We start from the raw sequence: 21,993 nt of genomic DNA, 5'->3' as shown, positions 1-21,993 counted from the left end.
CAAACTAAGGATCAATTAACACATATTATTTACTTTTATGTATTTAACAAGCTCTCTTTTAAATGCAACAAGTGACTGGCATCTTTTTAACTTTACTGGTAATCTATTGAAATTAACAACCCCTTCATTAAATAGACAATTCATTGTATGACAATAATTTGTTCTCCAAACATGGAAGTTATCGGCACCTCTAGTAAAGTAGTCATGAATTTCATGATTCCTTATAATATACCTACTGGTTAAAATAATCAGGTAACAAATTATTTATAAGCTTATATAAAAAAAACCATTGTACAGTGGTAGTATAATCGATTTTCAACAGAAAACCACTGAAGAGCAGATAGCATAAAATCAATGGGAGTATATTTATTACATCTTAATATAATTCTCATGGCTCGGCTCTGTAACTTCTGCAACTGTGATATCTTATTCAAATTAAGCATACTAAGTACTGAGGGATAGTACTCAAAATGTGGTCTAATTATAGTATTGTATAATGTAACTCTAGATTGCATAGTTAAATGATTACAAATTCTTGAAAAGAAAAATAGTTTCTTAGATATTTTATTATAAACATATTTAAAATGAGTATTAAAACAGAGTGTATTGTCAATCAAGAAACCAAGATATTTAATTTCAGTGACAAATTCAATATTTTCATTATCGATAGTTAAATGACAACCATTAATATCAATATTATTATACCTATATTTGGTTGTGATTATCATAGCTTTTGTTTTATTGTTAAGCAATAGTTTAATAAAACTTGTCAATAACTTAATGAACCGTTGATGAAATGAAACATAATATGATAATGATTAAGGTTTTAGACATCTACTTAAAAAATTGAAATCCTTAAATAATATTTGAATTTTTTATATTAAAAAATATAAAATTGTTACATATTTACATGTAATTTAGTGTTTGCAACGTTTTCCAAATTGAATAAAATGAAATATTTATTCTTCAATTTTCCTCACTATTTGCATTACAGTGGGCATTCTAAAAAATTGAGAAGCTCACTTAACTATAGACTTTCAGCATTAAAACAAGACGACGTACACATATGTATACATATAACTTACAACTTTACATACAAATTATAAGTGCATTTAAGTAATATAATAACTAATAATAGTTAGTAAATAAGTACAGTTATAATAGTTAATAGGTAAGCATATGCATTTCGAATGGGATTCCGTGAAACATGTCTCTTGTAACTTCTAAGCTAAGGACTTCTTATGTACTTGATCATTTGAATGTAATATACTTGGTGTTAATGAATTGATGTCAAAAATTTGAAGGGTTAAAAAATGAGCAAAAACTGAGTTAACTGATGTCACAAACTTGTATGTAAGATTGGGGTCATAGAGAAATAAGGAAATTAAAAATGTGTTTAAAACTGTTTTGGAACTGCTGAAATACATGTATTTTATAGCGGCGAGTACTTACAAAAATTCTGTAACACTTTTTACGAGTTTGTAGGTTTCTTATGAAGCCAGACTGTATTCGAAAGTCAGTTTGTAATACATTGTTGTAGTGCTGTTTTTCGAGAGTACATTTAATAGCCGTATTTCCAAGTTTTCTTTTGAAAATGGCGCATATTAAGTAATTGCGAATATTATGATATTCTCATAATTTATGGCAAAGCAAACGAAAATGTCCACAGAGTTTGTTAAGTGTACCGTGCAAGATATCCTGAACGACGTACCCCTGCACCCAGTGTTGTTCCTGTTAGTACTATCGTACTAAATCTAGTACTTTCAAGCTTCATTTAGTACCGTAGTACTCCCCTGACTGATTTAGTACCTTGAAGCATCTGACATTCTTATCTTAGAGCAATGCTCGAAGATTCTTGTTATCTACTGTCTGCGCTACGTAGTGGTTGAGACGCCAAGTAGTCGTTGGTTTCATTCGAATCGAATTGTACCGTGGCCAATAAGTTAACTACCTTGATTGATTACTTCGTAAATATGTATTAATTTCTGTTAAATTATCATTTACCTTTTGTTTTGTAATATCTGCTTTCAATGATTATTCTGTAGTTTATCATTTGTTGTTTTGTTTTGCAATTTTAGATAAAGTTAATACTCCTATAAAGATACTACTAAAGGTATGAATAGTAGCATTTTTGACGTACATATTTTAAATTTTGTATGTATGAGTAGTTACTTAAATAAATAAGTTTATTTAAAACAAATTAAGTAGGTAAAGTAGGTACCTACCTTAAGAATATTTTAGAAATATAATTTCTGTACTTTGTTTCCCCTTAACTGTAATTATTTTTGTTGTATTAACAATAAATAGGTAGAAAAGTTTATAAAACCTATGATACTAGACAAAAAAAGTAAAATATGTTTTACAGTGTATTTTTAGTACCAATTGAGCAAATTTAGTACCCAAACTAAATGTCTCTCAGTACCCAAAATGTTTAGGGTAGGAACAACACTGCCTGCACCGCGAACATTTGTTGCTGTAGCGCAAAGAGAGGACATCGGTGAAGTACAACCGCATCGAGGTCGCGACGGTGGCCCAGGGCGACCACTAAGAATCTTAGGAGATGATTTTAGATCTCGTCGAAGATCCGCATCGTAGCACCAAAAATATCGCACAGCAAGTAAATATTTCGCATCCTGTTGTATGGCGGACATTACGAGAAGATCAGTTGTACTCATTTCATATTTATCGTGTTCAAGCGCTTACTTCTGAGGATTTTCCACTATGTCGAGGTTTTTGCGAATGTTTGCTTCAAGAACATGCAAGAAATCCTCAATTTACAGCGCAAATACTTGTTGCAGATGAAGCATGTCTCAATCGAAATGGTGTACGTAACGACCACAACACTCATCACTGGACTATTGAAAATCCACACGAAATACGTCGCGGTGCCTTTCAGCAACAGTTTTCAGTGAACATGTGGGCTGGTATCGTCAATGACACTTTAATAGGACCTTTTGAATTGCCTAGACGCTTAGACGGTACTTCATATCTAGATTTTTTGCAAAATCGCTTGCCGGAATTATTGGAAGATGTGTTCGGACCCCGCTCACTTTTTTTCGGAGAGTGCGCGACTTTCTAAACATTACTTTTCCCGATCGCTGGATAGGCCGCGGCAGCCTAGGTAGAAGACCCCCTCCCGGTCCCCGGACCTCACCCCTTTCGACTTCTTTTTGTGGCAATGTTACAACGCGTGCGAACGAATTGAATAAGTCACTAGGATTTCTTATACAAATTTAATTTCCAAAAAATGGATCTCGTGAAATGTAGTACAGGATGTTGAAAAATGTAATTATTTAAAAATGTATATAACTATAGACCATCCTTCAAATGCTTGTCAAGGATATCAAGGCTGTTCAAACCTTATCTCCGAATATGAGTTTTTATTTTGTACACAACCTTCCTAAGGGATTAAAAGCTACGTGACTGCCGAACTTAGGCTATACCAACATTTTAAGGTTGGTACTGTCAATTAAAAATCCCTAACACCTTATGAAAGATTGCACCAATCACCAGTCGGTGAAACGTAATGTTGTGTTTCAATGTAATCTTGATCTTACTGTTTTAATTTTACCGAAATTTAATTGCCAACGCAAAAGAAATATAATTACTGTCCAAAAAAAAATATTGGTCATGTGGCTCGTAATTAATGCAGAGTCTGTATCAGCGTAATAGCGAAAGTTCGATTTAACAACCGAGTTAAGTACAGGAACTGTGAATTATTATTATTACGACTGAACTACGATTTTGGTAATGTACTATAGTGATATAATTTTCACACACGAAAATATTATTACTGTAGTTATGAGTTCAATCTAGAGTTTAATAAATCTATTTCAGTCATGAAAGCGGGTATTAGTTAATAAAGAAAGCACTTTTCAGAAAATAATAGGCAGCGTTCCTTTTCCGTATTATTTTTGACCTAAATGAACAAATTAGGAGAGGTTTTTGCAAAATATCCGGGAAAATGATTGATGAGAAGGTTGAATTAGTTTTTGACCACTGAATAATACTCATCGTATTGTTGCCCACTAGATGCTACAGCCTGACATAGCTATGGCATAGTTTTGCAATACTCATATGTCGGGAGCATGCATCCATCGCATAAGTGAATCCTTACCTAAGAATCTCAGAGTTTCTACATCAATGAATGTAAATATTTGCAAATACTATCGATTATTTTAATATTCAATTTAATTGTTTTGATATCTTTTCATTGACAGTAAGCTTGTCGCACAGTTGAATAAAGGCGGAGTTATACGTGTACAGGAGATAAAGCAAGTTAGTAAATCAAGTAAGTGGATTTAGTTACTTGTGTAGTATAAAATTTCAAAGGGTTTACAGAACCGCCCATTTTGCTGCCACACACCGCTATGTTCGAAGCCTTCATACCTTTAAATGAAACGCACTACCACAAGTATTTCACCGACCTTAATAACATAGTCCATGTCCATGTCCATGTCCATGTCCATAATCTATGGTCCATCGTGCCATGACTATTTCTTCCAGCTAGTCACTCGCCTCTCCCTTTTTCTTCATTTTACTGTTAATTTCTAATGTTAATTCATTAGATAAAAACAAAACACACTTATTAATTAAGTAACGAATTTTTGCAATGTATTTCCAATCACACAAATAAAACTAATTATTATCTAAACAGTTTGCTTGCATATACATCTGGACAGTCACTAAATCAATTACATTATATTTAAGCAACTTGATTAAGAAATATCGTGGAACGCCATGATTGGCTACCGGATCGGGTTGATTTGCCGCTCCGTCATCGGGCTATGCGTCACGTGGCGTAGCTCTTTGGGGCACCGGCGGTAGTCTTTCACCTTCTTCTATCAGCATTTGTATGGTGTCGGACGGAACGATTTGATCTGGGTCCTCTTCTATCAACGGTGCCGGGTGGCTGCTTGCCGATAAGGGGGCTCCCAGTAGGCTCGTGCGCCTTCTCCGTGGATACCTAGATGATTCGACTGAGGTGGATGGCTCTGAAACCTGCGTTTTTCCTCTATTGAAGTAGAGGTATTGACATGCTGGGGTAAATGGTCCATGCTCTAATTTCTCAGGAGACACAGGATGTTGCACTTCAAGTGCTTAATACTTCGAGTATGGTTTCACCTGACCCTGTTATAGTTCAAGTTTTTGAGGATTTCGACTGACTAATGAAATCTTAGGATATCACTGCGGGTGCTAGGACTCTATAATCTCTTTTGTGTGTCTAGGCACTTAAAGTTCTGGTTCTGAAGCCCCTAGTGGAAACCTGCAAGCTTTAGGAGTTTACACACTGCGCCTCGTAAGAGGGCGAGTGGATTGCAGCTAATGAGCGGGGTAATGAACTTGTAGGGCGATTTTTTAGGAGAGAATCTAACTTTAAATATTTAAGGAAATACTATTTTAATATTGTTTATTCTGTCTAAAATATCTTGTATGTATAAGAGTTCAAAATATATGATGAGTAGGATTCCGTCCCTACTTAAAGAACAGGAAATTCCCAGAGTCGACGTTCGGTCACAAGGTGGATTTGGTGTCTGGCGTGCCTTGTTTAAGCGTGTATATCTCTCATCTCTCCTGTTAAGGCGGCTTCCAAAACCATAGCTGAAAAAGGCGATGTTAGGTTATGGCCTCTTTGGAATATTGAATCTTCGTGGGTTTCTCAGATTAATGGTAGACAGAGTGTTGTGTTGATTAGATCCGAATTTCATAATATTTTTGAAATTTCCGAATTCGGACCTAATTTTCGGTCACCGCACGCAAATCGAGTTGTCAGGACTGAGGGTTGCTCGGGGTGATTTAGGCTGCGTGGAGCGATTTTTGGGCGTGACGGTGGGAATCATCGATAGAGGCGATTTTTTCCCTAAAATTTCGGGTTGAAATAATGTTAATTTCGTTAACACAATAGCTTCAATGCTTATGAATTTTCGCGCTACCCCAAATTAAAAAAAGAAGCATATTCGTTCATTATTAACCGAGATATGGCTAATTTTTCCAGCTCCATCGATTTGAAACCGCTCGATCAGATTTCTGCGCGTAACCAGGCGCGCAGCGCGCATGCGCCGCCTTGCTCTCCCCACTCGTTCGCTAGACCGAGTAATACAACGCATCGTCGCTATCTTCTTTTTTGCAATTAATGAATTAATAGTTGAATACATCTTAATGTTAATGTAGGGCATGAAAATATAGCTCTTAATGTATCCAAATGTCAGCTCTTAATATTAATAATTAACGTCACAGCGATTAAATAAAGAAAAATTATCTCAGCTTCTAATCAACTTAGAACAACGATTTTTTTTAAATTCGAAGAAAAATAGTACTAACTAAACTATATAGGTTACTATTTCATTTTATAATAATTACTTATTCAACAATTTAATAAATATTAACATTTTTTCAGTCATTTTTAAACAAATTAAATTTGAAAAATTAAATTCTCAGTAAATGATTATGTCAATACAATTATTTAGGTACAAAAGCAACTAATGATCGAAACTCTACAACGCCTGTGAGCTTGGGAAAAATGAAAACAACATCTTCTTAGTTAACAAATTCCGCCAATGCCAAACTAATGAAGCTTTCGGGTTGAAATTTTTACAACATATTAAAGGTGCAAAGAGCTTCAAAAATCTTGAATTACAAGTGTCTGCGATGAAAATTGCATTAATTATTAGTAACTGATAAAAACGGCCATTTTCGACCATTTTTGAGCTCTCGCGCATAAACAGATTGTCAGAATTTAGTCGGATTTGTCTAATTTTATAAGTTTATTTAATACCTACCTTTTTGTATAAACCTTTTTTCGCTATGAACAACAGTTTTTTACATGAGTCAAAAAACCACTTTTCCATAAAAACCATTGTTTAAATAAAGTTTCCCAACTAATCTCGAGTTGATTTTTTGACATTTCGTTTATAACACGTTTCCGAACAATATTCCGCAGAGAAACTTCTAATAGTATTTTTTTCCCCAATCAGGCTGTTTCATGTCTATAATGATTGGACTAGTGGTGTACAGCGTCGTTCTGGGGCAGTGCCGGTTGTTGTGTATGGAACGGTTTATGCTGCTCGGAGGGGTTTGGAAAAATAGGCGAAAAGTTAACGCTGCGCTCTGGGTTTGGGTATAGGAGTTTTGGATCCATTGGGCCCGTTTCTTCGGTCTGGAATGGAAAGTGGGGTGAATTTCGAAACTTCGGAAGTTGAAATACGACTGTAACTTTAGCTACTATACACGTGTAACGCGACTTTGATCGAATGTAATAAGTCTTTTAATATAAAATGCAAGAGATCATATTCCTTAGAAATGCATTTAGATACTAAGTACAACCATTAAATTTGTAATATACTCATCCTCAGTAAAAATTTTAAGTTTTTGGTCAGTGTCTCCCCAGTATTTGCACCATTGGTTAACAGATTTGTATTAAAATTCAACGATTTTTTTTAACCTACTTAGGTCATTAGTTCAAGTTTCATTAATCTACAACAAACAATTTCCGAGATAATAAATAACAACAACGTAGAACATCAACTAAATGTTCAAATTTAATAGACGAATATAATAAAACAATTAATTGTAATGTTAGTATAAAATCAAAAATATATGTTGAATTTTTTATCACATGCAAAAATATTAATGCGTTACACTAAATATTATTTAAATTAGATATGAAATAACTAGATAATAATAATTAATTTTTGATTATATAATTTTAGGGATTTGGTCATATTTCAGGGGCGCATCTGAATCCAGCTGTAACAATATGTGCTTTGTTAACTAATATTGTAACTCCAATAATGGCTGTGGTTTATATTATTGCTCAGTTTATAGGGGCGATATTAGGATTCGCATTACTTAAGGTAAGCCATTATACAGGGTGGTCCTTAAGTAATTGTACATAGAAGTATGATAGATTTGTGACTTTAAAATATTACGATTTGTGCCAACTTGCCTTAATAAAATATTGATAATAAGAAAGATACAGGGTGTTAAAAGTGAAATTTCAAAATTTATTTTTTGCAATAACTTGAACATTTTTGGACATTTATACAAAAAAGTTTTTATCTGGGAGTTTTTTTGGTATGAGAAATCATAATTTGGTATCTAATTTAATGTATCTTTTAGAGGGCGCCACATACGCCACATGTGTGGCATAAATGTACACTAAACTTTTTTGCCCATCAAAGTAGCCCTCTTTTGGGAAAAAATATTAAAGGCACGGCATTGTAAGAACGAAAATGTATACTTGTTAACAACCTCTAAACTTAACGGTTTTCGAGATAATCGAATTTTAAAAATCAGCTGCATAATTCTTTAATTCATTACGAGAAATAGTAACGTAGTAGACGGAAATCACGAATGATTTTAACAGCTAAACATTCTTGTTTTCATAATCTATGACGTTTGAAAAAGTGCTAATTGGATATTTCAGATAATTAAGGAATAGCAGAAAATGCCGAGACAATAATTTTTCTAATACAGAAATGGGAGATATGGTTAATATTTACTGCCAGCAATATTTCAACGGACGAGCTGCGAAATGGGAATATTTCAGAATATATCCAAACAAGCTGCAACCTAATCACCAAACATTTGAAAATCTATTTAGGAATTTATGCGAAAGTGGTTCATTTCGTCCTAAACGTGATAATTTAGGCCGACCGAGAATCATTACACCTGATCAAGAAGATGAAATTGGTTTACGTTGCAGATGATCTTCAAGTTAGTACATGAAGGTTATCTTCAGCTTTAGGAATCAGTAAAACTTCAGTTTTAAAAATACTAAACCTCGATAAATATCACCCTACCATTTTACGCCTGTGCAAAATTTATTGCCAGCAGATCTACCATTAAGATACCAATTTGCAAGTGATATCCGAAATAGGCAAAATCTTGACCCCACCTACCTTTATTAATAGAATGTTATTTACGGACGAGGCAACATTTAGCCGCCGTGGTATTTTTAATTTAAGTAATAAACATTTTCAACACGAATTCAAAATAAATGTATGGTGTGGGATCATTGGTGACCATTTTTTTGGGCCATACGATTTCCCACATACTTTGAAAGGTGAGAACTACTTACATTTTTTACAAAATGACTTCATTGATCTTTTGGAAGAATTGCCACTAAATTTCAAGCAAAATATGTGGATTATACAAGATGGTGCACCTCCTCATTATATGAGAGAAGTCAGAACATATTTAAAGACCAACTTTCCTGAACGCTGAATTGGTCGTGGTAGTCATTTCCCTTGGCCAGCACGTAGCCCAGACTGTAATCCTCTCGATTTTGGCGTATGGGGCACAATGAAACAACTTGTTTATAAAAGTCCCATAAATACTCGCAACCAACTTTGAATGGTGGACATATCGAACACTTACTTTGACATAATTAAACTTGTAATGTTAGTTAGCTTAGTTTTTTCTTTTCTTAATATGTGTGAAATTCATTTCTAATTATAATTATTAAACTTGTAATTTAACTGCTTTTATTTAATTTTTAAAATTTTTTCAAACTCCTACGTTACGTTAATATTCATCCTGTTGATGTAAAAACATGATAAGCGTATACGACTTCTACGTTAATATTTCTGGTAATGAATTAAAGAAGAATTATGCAGCCGATTTTTAAAATTAGATTATCTCGAAACTCGTTAAGTTTAGAGGTTGTTAACAAGTATACATTTTTGTTGCCCTGTCTTTAATATTTTTTTCCCAAAAGAGCGCTACCTTGATGGGCAAAAAAGTTTAGCGTACATTTATGCCACACATGTGGCTTATGTGGCGCCCTCTAAAAGATACATTAAATTAGATACCAAATTATGATTTCTCATACTAAAAAACCCCCAGATATTTTTTTTTTGTATAAATGTCCAAAAACGTTCAATTATTGCGAAAAATAAATTCTGAAATTTCACTTTTAGCACCCTGTATCTTTCTTATTATCAATATTTTATTAAGGCAAGTTGGCTCAAATCGTAATATTTTAAAGTCATAAATCTACCATACTTCTATGTACAATTACTTAAGGACCACCCTGTATAATTATACTTTTACTTATTGTCTAAACTGTTTGTAGTAATGCTTAGACATTTTTTGTTAATTGACTACTTTACCTTTAACATGTTAACGTTTCATAGGATTACAAAGATTGAAATGTAAAAATTACGACTGTAATAAAAAGTGTTTTAGAGCAAGTTACTACTTTTTTGAAAATTGGTCTATCAAATAAATAAATCTGTAAATAAACACCCGTGAGAAAAGAATGATTTCGTAATTTTGAATAACTCCGAAACCCTTAACGTTATGGAAACAGTGACAACATGAATGCATAGAAAATCTATGCATATAAAATCCAAGCGATTTTTTCCAATTCTTTGGAGATCGATGTAGTTCCAACGTAGGTTTTTTTACATGTAAACGTCATTCAAAAGAAAATTTAATGCATATTTTGAAAACCCAAAGTTTCATAGGGTTTCAAAAATGGTTACGCCACTGGATTCTACGCAAAAACATGAATAATAAGTCACATTACAAAAGGAAAACATGAGATCATAAAAATACCCAAGAAGGATATCGCTTGTCGTTCAGTTTTTGTTGAAAATCATGCCCTGATACTTAGCACCCTTTTCGGGAAATTGAAGAATATCCAAAAATGTGGAAAGTTGTCAATCTCTTCATGTATTTTAAGATTTCGGTTACACTGAAGATCGAATATATCAGAATTCATATTAATAAGTAAAATAAATTGAAATATATGGTTCGTTGTTACACCTCTTACATGGTCAGATTACAGAGTCAGAATAAGTTGATCATTCCAACAACGCATTCGATGGAAACATCAGAACCTCAACGAATATATAAAGTAAATAAACATGTTATATTGTGTGTGGTCATACCGCTTGCATATTTTTTTTGTAACATATTGTCATTCCTCAGAACCAGTTGATTGTTCAAACGAGTTTAATTTTTCAAACGTCACTAACCAGTTTGTAAAATAGAATTATACACGGTGATCCACAGCAAGCGTAAAAGATCAGGGACCGTGATGATATTTAAGGCACCATGATTTTTCGAGTTGTTATGCCGTGGCTTATGTACCTGATCGTAAGTTACATACTTTGACTTGCCTTTATTGTTCTAGGGCTAGGCTTTGTAAGGGCAAACCTGCTGTCAGAATCCCTAGGCCTGCCCTAACATTGATTTTGATTTTTGTTATTAGTACTAACAGACATCTCTGTATCTGGTCGCATTTAAACGTTTCCCCGTCCTTCACTGTCAGTACTTTCATACCGATCTTTTGCGCGCGCCAATGTCCTTGGCTGGATGAAAGATTTCGGATGGGGCGAGGTCGAGCGGGACTATCGCTCTTTACTTACGTCATCTCTGTAGGCCAGGACGTCTTGCAGGGGCAGGCCCGTTCCCCGTCATCCCAGATCGCTCACTCGACCGGATCCGGGCGGTTCGTGGGGCTTCTCTCCAGTCCTAGCTGGGCTTCGTCGGCTACGTCCAGGAGTTGATGTCAAGGCTTCCTACCGGCAGCTTATTCGGGTCCACCATGTTCCGGATCACGCTGTGAATCAGGCCGCTCGAAAAGCTTTCTCGCGCGCTGTCTGATCGTTTCCAGGGTTGGCGTGGATCCCAGCGAATGTTGCTGCTGCGGACATGCCAGGGGGCCCCGTCGTGCAACGGAGGGCCATATTCTCGACGGCATGCTTCGCTGGGTGTCCCCATGCGGTCCCAGCGTACGTTAGCTGTGGCTGAAATACTGCTCGGCTAAAACTTCTCCCTCACCGTCCTCGCTATGCGCACTACGGCATCGACGTGCGGGTTCTATGTCAATGAGATCTCTTGCGACCTAGTCACCAGTCTTATAGCGTGGGTTAAGATGAGCGCGCATCTAGTCCTACGCAGTGCAATAATCGGAGTGTGGTGGGAGCTCCCGCTTACGTAGTCGATGACATCAGTACTGCCGCAGAGGGCGTGGCTTGGGGTGCGTCTGCATCTTCACTATGAGTTTAGTGATGGGCAGAATAGAGTATTTTTAAGAATCGAGAACTCGGTTCTCGAATACTTTTAGGAATCGAATGATTATCCGAGACCGAGACCGAGAACCGAGTACCGGACAGAAGACGTCTAGACGTAGAATGAAATGTCCCTAATATTGCCAATAAACCGCGAAACAGCGCCACGTAACGTTTTGGAAGCTTACTACTACTTAGCTCCTAATGAGTAGGCAACACTGTATACTTTGTGAACTGATTACAGCGCCATCTATCGTATGCACACGACTTCTCACTTATATCCTCTATATATTATTTAAAAAATTTTTAAAGTATACCCTTATACAGATAGGAATAGTCAAGTGTCAATACTTTTGAGAACAGATTATTTAGTTAAATAGAAAATGTAGCGAAAAACTAATATTCAGTACTTTTCTAATTCACTTCTGCTTTGATAATGAAACTAGAGGTTTCAGAAACGTCATAGTGTCATTGTGATGTGTATTTGTTTTTCCAGTGCGTAACCAGACTTATACATGTAGATGTATGTCTCTGGCATCTCACTATTAGGCAAAAGTTTTCAGTATTGACACTTGACTGTCCCTATCGGTACAAGGGTTTATTTTTCCAGTTTTTTTTTTCTTCAAACTATGGCAAAATATCCAAATTATAACAAACATTTATAATACCACAAATAAATACAGACAATTTCTTCTTATTTATTACTTTATTATATTATAGTATTTTTCAAATTTTGACATTTGCCAAGATATACTTAGTAAATGGTTTTGATAAGGAAATAAAACATTTTCTAATAATTTTAAGTTTATTTTGTATCTACAAGAAATCCTAATTGATTTATACAGAATGTTGTTATGCATGTACTATTAAAACAATTTCTTGTTATGTATTTAATTGTAAGTAAAAACGACAACAATATAATTCATTTGCTTCATAAACTTGATAAGTTGGCAAGTAAGCTGTAAAAATATAAACATTATGCATGAACTGTTATAATAATCTCACTTTCCGGAGAGTATAACCGAATATTTGTACAATATTGGGTTAAATTCAATAGTTCATATAGTTTGGAACTTTTAAACCATAGAAAACTTAATATTAACACTATATTTTCTATGTCTTAAACTGAATAAAGATAGCAATTCACCACCATTAAAAATTTTGTAAGCATCTAAGTATCAAAGGTTTCATAAAATATTAGTTGGTGTTTATCATCATACACATAATTATTTTTATCTATATTTGACTTAAATAATATGTAATTACACATTTTATGTGGACTGTTTCTAATCGATTAATATAAGTAACAAGAGTATGAGTGTTCCACATAATGTTGGTAAAGATATGGGTTTGGTTTTTAATAGAACTATATAGCTTAAAACTTGCACATCATATTCCCAGTATAATATAATAACAAATAGAAAACTCTTAAGCACTAAATAATTATAAACACAATTCTTACAATACTATAATTTACAATTTTCAGAGGATAACCAAAGAAACTAAAGATAACGAAAGCCAAACTTCAAATACGTGCAAAGTCCAAACTACATTACCATCCAACCCAAAATGACAGGGTTAGCATTCTCTGCGCCATCTTTTATTTTGGAAGCTAACTAACATGTGACGCCGCCATGACAGTTTCATTATTCATATGTTAGATTTCATTCGACGTTAGTACCCTAGATAAATGATACTGTAGATAGGAAACTTGAACAGATTTCGTGGTCATTAACAGCGCTAACTGTTGACACTTTCTCCAACTTCTATTGCTTTCCTTTTCTAGGAATTATCGGTAATACAGTGAGTTAAATTACCTGTAGCCGGTAAAAGATGCAAGCGCCATCTAGTTGTACGCTCTACAACTATATACCTACCTACTCAATATTTGTTTTAGGTATTCTGCCGCCGCTAAATTTAAAATTACATAACAAATCTCACCCTACACAGATCACTCAGAAATTGATTTTGTAAAATAATTTTCACGTAGATAATTTTTTTTGTCACCATGAGAAAATAAGTACATTTGATAAAAAGCATTAAAATCACTCAAGCATTAAAGACACTTTTAAATGCTCTAATAGTCTTCCTACTTAAAATAAGAAATAATTTTGATACTGTAACTTTTTAAAATGTTTGTTGAAAAAATTTCAAATTTCAGTACATATTTTGAAAAAAAAAGAGTGAAAATGATTATAGAGTTTCAGTGCTTTCTATATTGTATTAGCTTTCACGGTGAATAAAAAAATATTACAAGTAAATAATTTTACTAAACCAATCTTTGATTAATTCTTGTAATAGAGATTTATTATGCAACTTTAAATTTTTCGTTGTGTTGATATCCATAAAAAAAACTACCTACCTCTGATCACATTTTTTATTAAAAAAAAAAAAAAAAACAAAACATTTTATTATTAATAAAAAAATGTGATTATATGATGATCAGACATTATTATGTTATATAAATAAATGTGAATGAAATATCTAATAAAACACACTAAAAACACAAATAAAACACACACCAACACTCGCCAAACCTAACCAACAATAAACATGAACAATATGAATGACATGAAATGATTCATAATTGCAATTGTCAAAATTGGTATTCTACAAAATCTTTGTGGCGACATCTATAGACTCTTTCCTCAACTTGTATATCCATCTCAAATCACGTGGTTCCCAGTTTTCCCATATTTTCAATTATAAGTTCTCGGGCCCTGGTTAGTACCAAGAAATCTGGTTACGCACTGGAAAAACAAATATACATCACAATAATACTATGACGTTTCTGAAACCTCTTTCTAGTTTCGTTATCAAAGCAGAAGTGAATTAGAAAAGTACTGAATGTTAGTTTTTCGCTACATTTTCTGTTTAACTAAATAATCTGTTCTCAAAAGTATTGACACTTGACTATTCCTATTCGTATAAGGGTTTACTTTTAAAATTTTTAAAATAATATATTAGAGGATATAAGTGAGAAGTCGTTTGCATACGATAGATGGCGCTGTAATCAATTCACGAAGTATAAAGTGTTGCCTACCCATTAGGAGCTAAGTAGTAGTAAGCTTCCAAAACGTTACGTGGCGCTGTTTCGCGGTTTATTGGCAATATTAGAGACATTTAATTCTACGTTAGTAACTATATTTTCTATGGCCAGTACAGTGGTGTATCTCGCGTTTTCCCCTCGCTTCTTTAGAAATGTTAACCGGGTTCTGCTCATCCGAAAGCGTTCACGATTCATATTATTTAGATGTTGTTCTATTTCCAATACTTTCGCCTCACTGAAGGCCCTTTTATGTTTCTTCCTTCTTGTAATCTGTAATCTTTTTGTCATACCTATGCGTATAATTCTTCCCACATTCATATAGTATGCGGCATACCCCTGGGATGGGTAGAGGTTCAAGCCGGTTTTACTCCTACTAAATGAAGAGATCAAGTACATAGGATACTACATAAAAATCCTGAATCACCATGGTACGTACTTTAGAAATGTCCGAATATTAACAATTTAGAAGTTACATACAGCTGAAGTATTTTTCTTAAGGTTATAAAAATTACCAATTGTAAATAGCGTAGATATGGAAAATTTTGAACATGTTTTATGCTATAATTTTTAAACGAAAGGGTGCATCTTCGTTTATTACGTTAAATACTGCGATTTTTTAGTTATAGGGCTCTAAACTAATAATAATATGCAGTTGCAATAAAATAATTAGTTCAGCAATAAAAATATTTTTTGTGTAAAATTATATATGGTGTTATAAGTATAAGATAAGTAAAATTAACTATTATATCAAGAATTAACAAAAATTTAACAGTAGTAGTAGAATAAAAAGTACATTTTCAACAGCACCAAACAGGTTTAAATTTAGAGGTGTGAGAGACCATTCAATAGAATCTTTACATCCACCTCATACATGTACCTTTTTAAGCATTGTTCGTATAACCACAATGAACTACGACAAAAGTGAGGAAGTATGCCAACACATGCAGGGAACACCTCACACTACTCTTGAATGGTTAAACAAAGAATATTCAGCTTCCAAATAGATGGCCAAAAGATAACATTTTTGTTTATTAGCCATTCTGCCGCATATTTATCACAAACTGGAATTAAGGATATAAAATAGATGAAAGAAACAAACAAGGTTACATTTTCAATTTTTTTTTAACTGTTAGTTTTTTAGAATAAATACAAGTTTTAGAAATCTTCAGCATCTATGGCACTTATACAGGGCGTCTTAGAAATAAATACCAAAATTTTAACCAAGGATTTAATTAATCAAGAGATACATTTTTTATTTAATATTTTTCTCGAAAAGTCACATTTTGTCCAAATTTTTGTATTCGTTAAAGAAACATCTGACTATGGGTAACAGAAATATGTGATCAGCTATATTCGTTGAAGGGAATTTGGCACCCTTCCTGCGGGTATGGTAAGATGGAAGAACGTTGGCTTGGGTCAATGTGATCGGCATTTAACCATCCCTCTAATTAACAAGATGTTCTAGTTTTTTCTCATTCCTGCACTGAATAGGGTTAGGGCTTACCAACTAAGACGTTATTGGCCGCAAATATGCCGTCCCTCTCCCACACAAGCCCCTTACTTCTGGGCTAATCCTTGCGATACTATTGGTTATGGTGAAAATTCGTTGCGTCACGGCTGTGAAAATTCCGCGACTGCATGAAGAATATATCTAGTTCCCGTTTATTGTGCTTATTTTTATTAACTAAGCGTTTCAACTAATAGCGGGAAACAAAAATTAAAGTTTAAAAAAATTATATTATCTTAAAAACTAAGAGGTTATCGGTAAAAATACTAAACAAAAGTTGTTTCTGATCAGTTAAATGTGTGGATAAAATTCTGGTACTTATTTCTGGAACATCGTTTAATTCATTATTTTACATATTTCAGATTTTAATTCCAAAAGATTATTCCAAACCAGGCTTCTGTATGACACTACCTAATACATTATTAACAACCCTTCAAGCGCTGGCTATTGAAACCATTATAACCACTATATTGATAATAATCATTTGCGCAGTTTGGGATAAGAGAAATGCAGATAAATCTGATTCTGTCCCTTTGAGGTTCGGATTTGTACTTGTTGCAATATCGATGGTTGCCGTAAGTATTTTAAAATTATTAGGAACTAGTGAGTGTGTGAGGATAAATGTGGGTATATATTAACTTTGTACCCTTCCTAAAATATTTGCACTAATATTTTGTCAGTTATCAAGATGCAAATCATGTCCATTATTTCCATCAACACTGACGACGCTAATTCGAAATATTTTTATTATCGAAAATGATGCTATGACTCTTGTATAAAACATAATCTTTTTAAGAGCAGTTAATGATTTTATACAGAATTGACAAAATTATTAGTGGAATATTAACCTTCCTGTAAGAAATTGTAAATATGTTCGTTAGTTTGAAAAATACAAAATTTACTTTTTATCTACATAAAAAAACAAACAAATTTAATCTCTTAAAAAAATTATTGAAACTAAAAGTCATTATAAGTTTAGAAGACAAAAACAGATAGATTTTCAAAACATTACCAACTTTTATTCATGTCATGTCAAATATGAAGGAGTATTTTACAAAAATGTTAGTATCGCATTTTGATACACTAAATGTTATGTTGTTAATAAAATTCGATTTTCTCAAAAATTGTACAAGATATCGACTGATATACGGTATGCCTTTTTTTAGCAAAGTGAGAGAGGAATCGAACTATGAAAGAAGAATGTCAAATTTGACAACGCTGTCAAAGATGTATAAATTTAAATGGATAATTTCGTCTGCTCCTGTATAATTCAGGCATATTGAATATCAGTTTAAACTTGGAAATGAATATTACTATGAGTTACTTTATTTGCCCAAATTTCATTTTTGTCATGGTAACGACTAAGAAGTTATAATTTGAATTTGTTTGTCAAACTTCTTTCTTTGAAGGCGAATAATTCCAAGGAAGACCGATAGGAATTCTTTATTCTATGGATTACAACTATTTTGACCTCCCCTGTATATCCCTTTATTTTTGACAGGACCTTCCGGACACCCTGTATAATGATATGTTTTTTGTATTTTGTATTTATCTTTTTTCGGTGTGAGGTTTTTGGTTAGACCAAACTATTTTTACAAAATTAACCCTCGACTGATCTTTTTGGCACAAGGGTAGCAAAGAAAACAAACCTTAAGGCATTTTTATTCCTTTATTAGAATAAAGAACATGATATTCGGTGCAAACAGGTTTCTTCTTTTAACAACCGGCAACAATTTAGATTTTTCACCGTCCTTCGAAAATTTTATTCTTTATTCAAATAGAAGGGTAAGAATGATCTTCAAATAAGTACCTCTTCGGGAATGGTTAAATTACTCAGCTTTATCCTAATTCAACCATTTTTATACCTTAAGAATTTCCGAGATATCATCGCAATCAATTTGAAGTTGTATGCCAAATAATTTGGTAAATAATTTTTAAAATGTATGTAATTTTTTGCAGGGTCCATTTACAGGAGCTAGTATGAATACTGTCAGAACATTTGCTCCGGCCGTATTAGAAGGAAATTTTCAAGACCAGTGGGTATGTACCGACAAAATAGAAAATTATATTTTCAATAAGAAGTTTTATATATATTTTTGTCAAATAGATCATCTTCTAAGATTCGATTGGGTGGTAAGCTTATTTTAAATAACAGAATAATCTCGGATATAACAAGTTGAAAAATACCTTTTTAAGAGTATTTAAAGAGTGTCCCAAAATTCACGCAAGAAGTTATTTTGATAGAATACACAAGTTTTTAATTAAAAATTGTAATTTTTAATTGATTCATAAAGTATGTATATGTTACCGGCCAAACCCGATTTTAGGTCAAATTAGTTTCTCCTAGGCCAAACCAGTTCATCCTTTATACGATAGGAAAAACCGGTACAGACTAGGCTAAACTGGTCCGTCCTATGGCCGATAGGAGAAACTAGTTTAGCCTAGGCTGGACTGGTTGAGCCTAATATAAATAAGTACACTTCAGGATAAACATGTTTGGCCTAATCTATTCTAATTTTGCCTAGTCAAAAATGTTTAAGCGGGTACGTATCGACACCTGTGCATGCGGGAAATCCCCGATCGTATTTTTCACGCCCTGCGCGCCCGCCGCATCTTCACTTGCTTGTTGATTTTAAACGCTCATTCTGCTTTGAATTGAGGACGTGTTAGTTGTTACGTGTTATTGTTATAAATATTAGTAAAAGAATATAACATTATACGGTTTTATTTTGTGTTATCATGGATGAGCCTTCTACATCTAGTAGACAAGCCGATCAAAAACAGTGGAGAGAAAAGTTTTTAACAGAAATTTTGGAAAGTGAAATTAAAAAGTCTTCTCATTATAATGTGTTGTCATCAGATAAATATTCGGAACTGGTTGAACAAGTGGAAGACGCTGAAAAGTCGGCAAAAAGGACACCATTACAACAAAGACGACTGAAACGGTTTGGTGTGCTAAAAATTGGAGATGTGACAAAACTTATAGCGCGGGGGGAAGGGAATATAAAATACTATCTACAGGCTGATGAGCTTTATGATGTGATTGATGCAGCTCATGGGGCGGTTGGACACGGCGGACGTGACAGGATGATAGCCGAGACATCAAAAAAATATGCTAATATCAGAAAAGAGATGATAAGCCTCTATTTATCAATGTGTGATGTGTGTCAACAAAAGAAGACAAAAAAGAAGAGGGGATTAGTTTCAAAGCCTATTCTTCACTCTGAAATGAATAGCAGATGTCAAGTGGATTTGATCGATTTTCAGACACAACCAGATGAACAATTTAAATTTATTATGGTTTACCAGGACCATTTAACAAAATTTGTTCTTCTGCGTGCGTTAACATCTAAGAGAGCAGCAGAAGTGACCTACAACCTGAATGATATATTTTTAACTATAGGAGCGCCGTGCATTCTCCAATCTGACAATGGTAGAGAATTTGTTAATAATGTGATTAGTGAGCTCGCTTCTCTTTGGCCAGAACTTAAAATTGTGCATGGAAAACCAAGGCACAGTCAAAGTCAGGGTTCCGTTGAACGTGCTAATCAAGATATAGAGAACATGATAAGTTCTTGGTTGAAGGACAACGATTCAATGAAATGGTCGGAGGGCTTAAGATATGTCCAGTTCATGAAAAACGGCGCCTTCCACTCAGGTATAAAACAATCGCCTTACAAGGCCTTATTTGGGATTGAGCTTAGAGTAGGGCTTTCGACTTCATCGTTGCCGCAAGAAATAATAAATGACATTCAGGATGAGGACGACATTAGAAAAGTTATCGAAGATGATTCGAATTGTAACCAGAGTGAAGATGGTGATGGTGGTGTTATGGAAATTGACACACAGAACATTCAAGAAGCTAGAAAAGCGGCGGCAGAAAATCTTGAAAAGCAAGCAAAAAAATGAAAGCCTCTTCGGACAAATCCCATCCACCTGCCTACATGTGAGACAATATTACTATACCAATACCAGACGTAGACAAAGGCAGAGGTGACCTCAGAAACATCATTGGAGTAATTCTTCAGAGAAATGATGAGGGCCTTTACAAAGTTGGCACCAAACATGGTGTATTGCAAAAATTATATTGCAGGTACTTTACAAGTATTTTTTACTCACTAGATTGTTAATTTTTTCTGATAAGTTTATATTACTTTTGACTTGTTTTTTTTTTTTCAGAACTAAATTCGACATTTGCATTCAGACATTTTTAGAGGTGGGCGATGTTAACCAAGATATTGAAATATCTCTGAGGACTGCAGCCACTAAACATTCGTAAGGTGCAGCTGCGTAAAGAACTGTTCGACAAACAGGTGCAATTGCAAGAAAAAAACAGGTGCTCTGCAATTCCAAATGTCATCAGAGTACACCCTGCAAAAATAAGTAAAATTGATGTTATTTAATTAATAAATGCATCATGATTTTATTAGTTCTGGTGTTTATTATTCCTATTCCCTATTACAATAGACTAGGCAAAACTAGTTTATCCTGAAGTGTACTTATTTATATTAGGCTCAACCAGTTCAGCCTAGGTTAAACTAGTTTCGCCTATCGGCCATAGGACGGACCAGTTTAGCCTAGTCTGTACCGGTTTTTCGTATCGCATAAAGGATGAACTGGTTTGGTCTAGGAGAAACTAGTTCGTCCTAAAATCGGGTTTGGCCAGTAACATATACAATATAGGGTTATGTATGGAATCGGAATGGATCGGATAAATGGCTTCCACGGCTTTACTGGCACACACGCACTTTTTGTCGAAATTTTTTATGACCGTTTTGCATAAATCCTCTGAATTTTGTTGATACAACGCTCAATTTCCTCCTATAAGGCGTGGGTAGTCGTAGGCTTGTTGGCAAAAAACCTTAGGCTTCAAAAAAACCCCAAAGAAAAAAGTCCAACGGCGTTAAATCGTATGATCTGGAGGGAGCAATTCTGATCATCAAAACGGGAAATTTGAATGACTCAATGATACAATAATTGATTTGTTTCTCGAGCTGCATGGCATGTGGCACCATCTTGTTGAAACCATATATCGTCTGCATCCATATCATATAATTTAAGCACAAAAATGAAAATGATTTTGTTTGAAGTCAGCATCCACTTATTGTTATTATACAGGGTAGCCCATCGAAAACGTACCGCAAGGCATTACAGGGTAGAACTTTTCCGCAAAATCCAAAAATAGGTCAAATTTGTTTCTGAGGGGGACAACTTTTGGCTCAAAAAGCATACCAAAATCCTCAACCCCCTAAGTGGGGGTGCTATCCCCTACATTTTTTCAAATGGGAATGGGGGTCAAGTGGGGGGTCATTAGAAAGGGCTTTTAATTCTCTATACATCGATTCTTACTTTTTGAAAATCAATTCATTATTTTAGAAAATATGCAGCTTTGAAAATACGAACAATATTTTTGACGA

The 21,993-nt window shown here is 34.1% G+C and overlaps 1 protein-coding gene across 4 annotated transcripts in view; it reads left to right on the top strand.

Moving 5' to 3' along the window:
• Positions 1 to 21,993, top strand: part of LOC108911861 (aquaporin-like) — a 52,398-nt gene that overhangs the window by 27,104 nt on the left and 3,301 nt on the right. For all 4 annotated transcript variants that reach the window (XM_018716917.2, XM_018716918.2, XM_018716920.2 and 1 more), the window contains 3 exons: positions 7,710 to 7,853; positions 16,939 to 17,151; positions 18,536 to 18,616. In XM_018716917.2, the coding sequence (XP_018572433.1) occupies positions 7,710 to 7,853; positions 16,939 to 17,151; positions 18,536 to 18,616 (438 nt within the window). The remainder of the gene's footprint in view (positions 1 to 7,709; positions 7,854 to 16,938; positions 17,152 to 18,535; positions 18,617 to 21,993) is intronic.

This window comes from Anoplophora glabripennis, unplaced genomic scaffold, assembly GCF_000390285.2.
Source record: "Anoplophora glabripennis isolate ALB-LARVAE unplaced genomic scaffold, Agla_2.0 scaffold768, whole genome shotgun sequence".
Classification (NCBI taxonomy): domain Eukaryota; kingdom Metazoa; phylum Arthropoda; class Insecta; order Coleoptera; family Cerambycidae; genus Anoplophora; species Anoplophora glabripennis.
The sequence above is the reverse complement of the archived record's forward strand: the minus strand, read 5'-3'. Positions and strand labels throughout refer to the sequence as shown.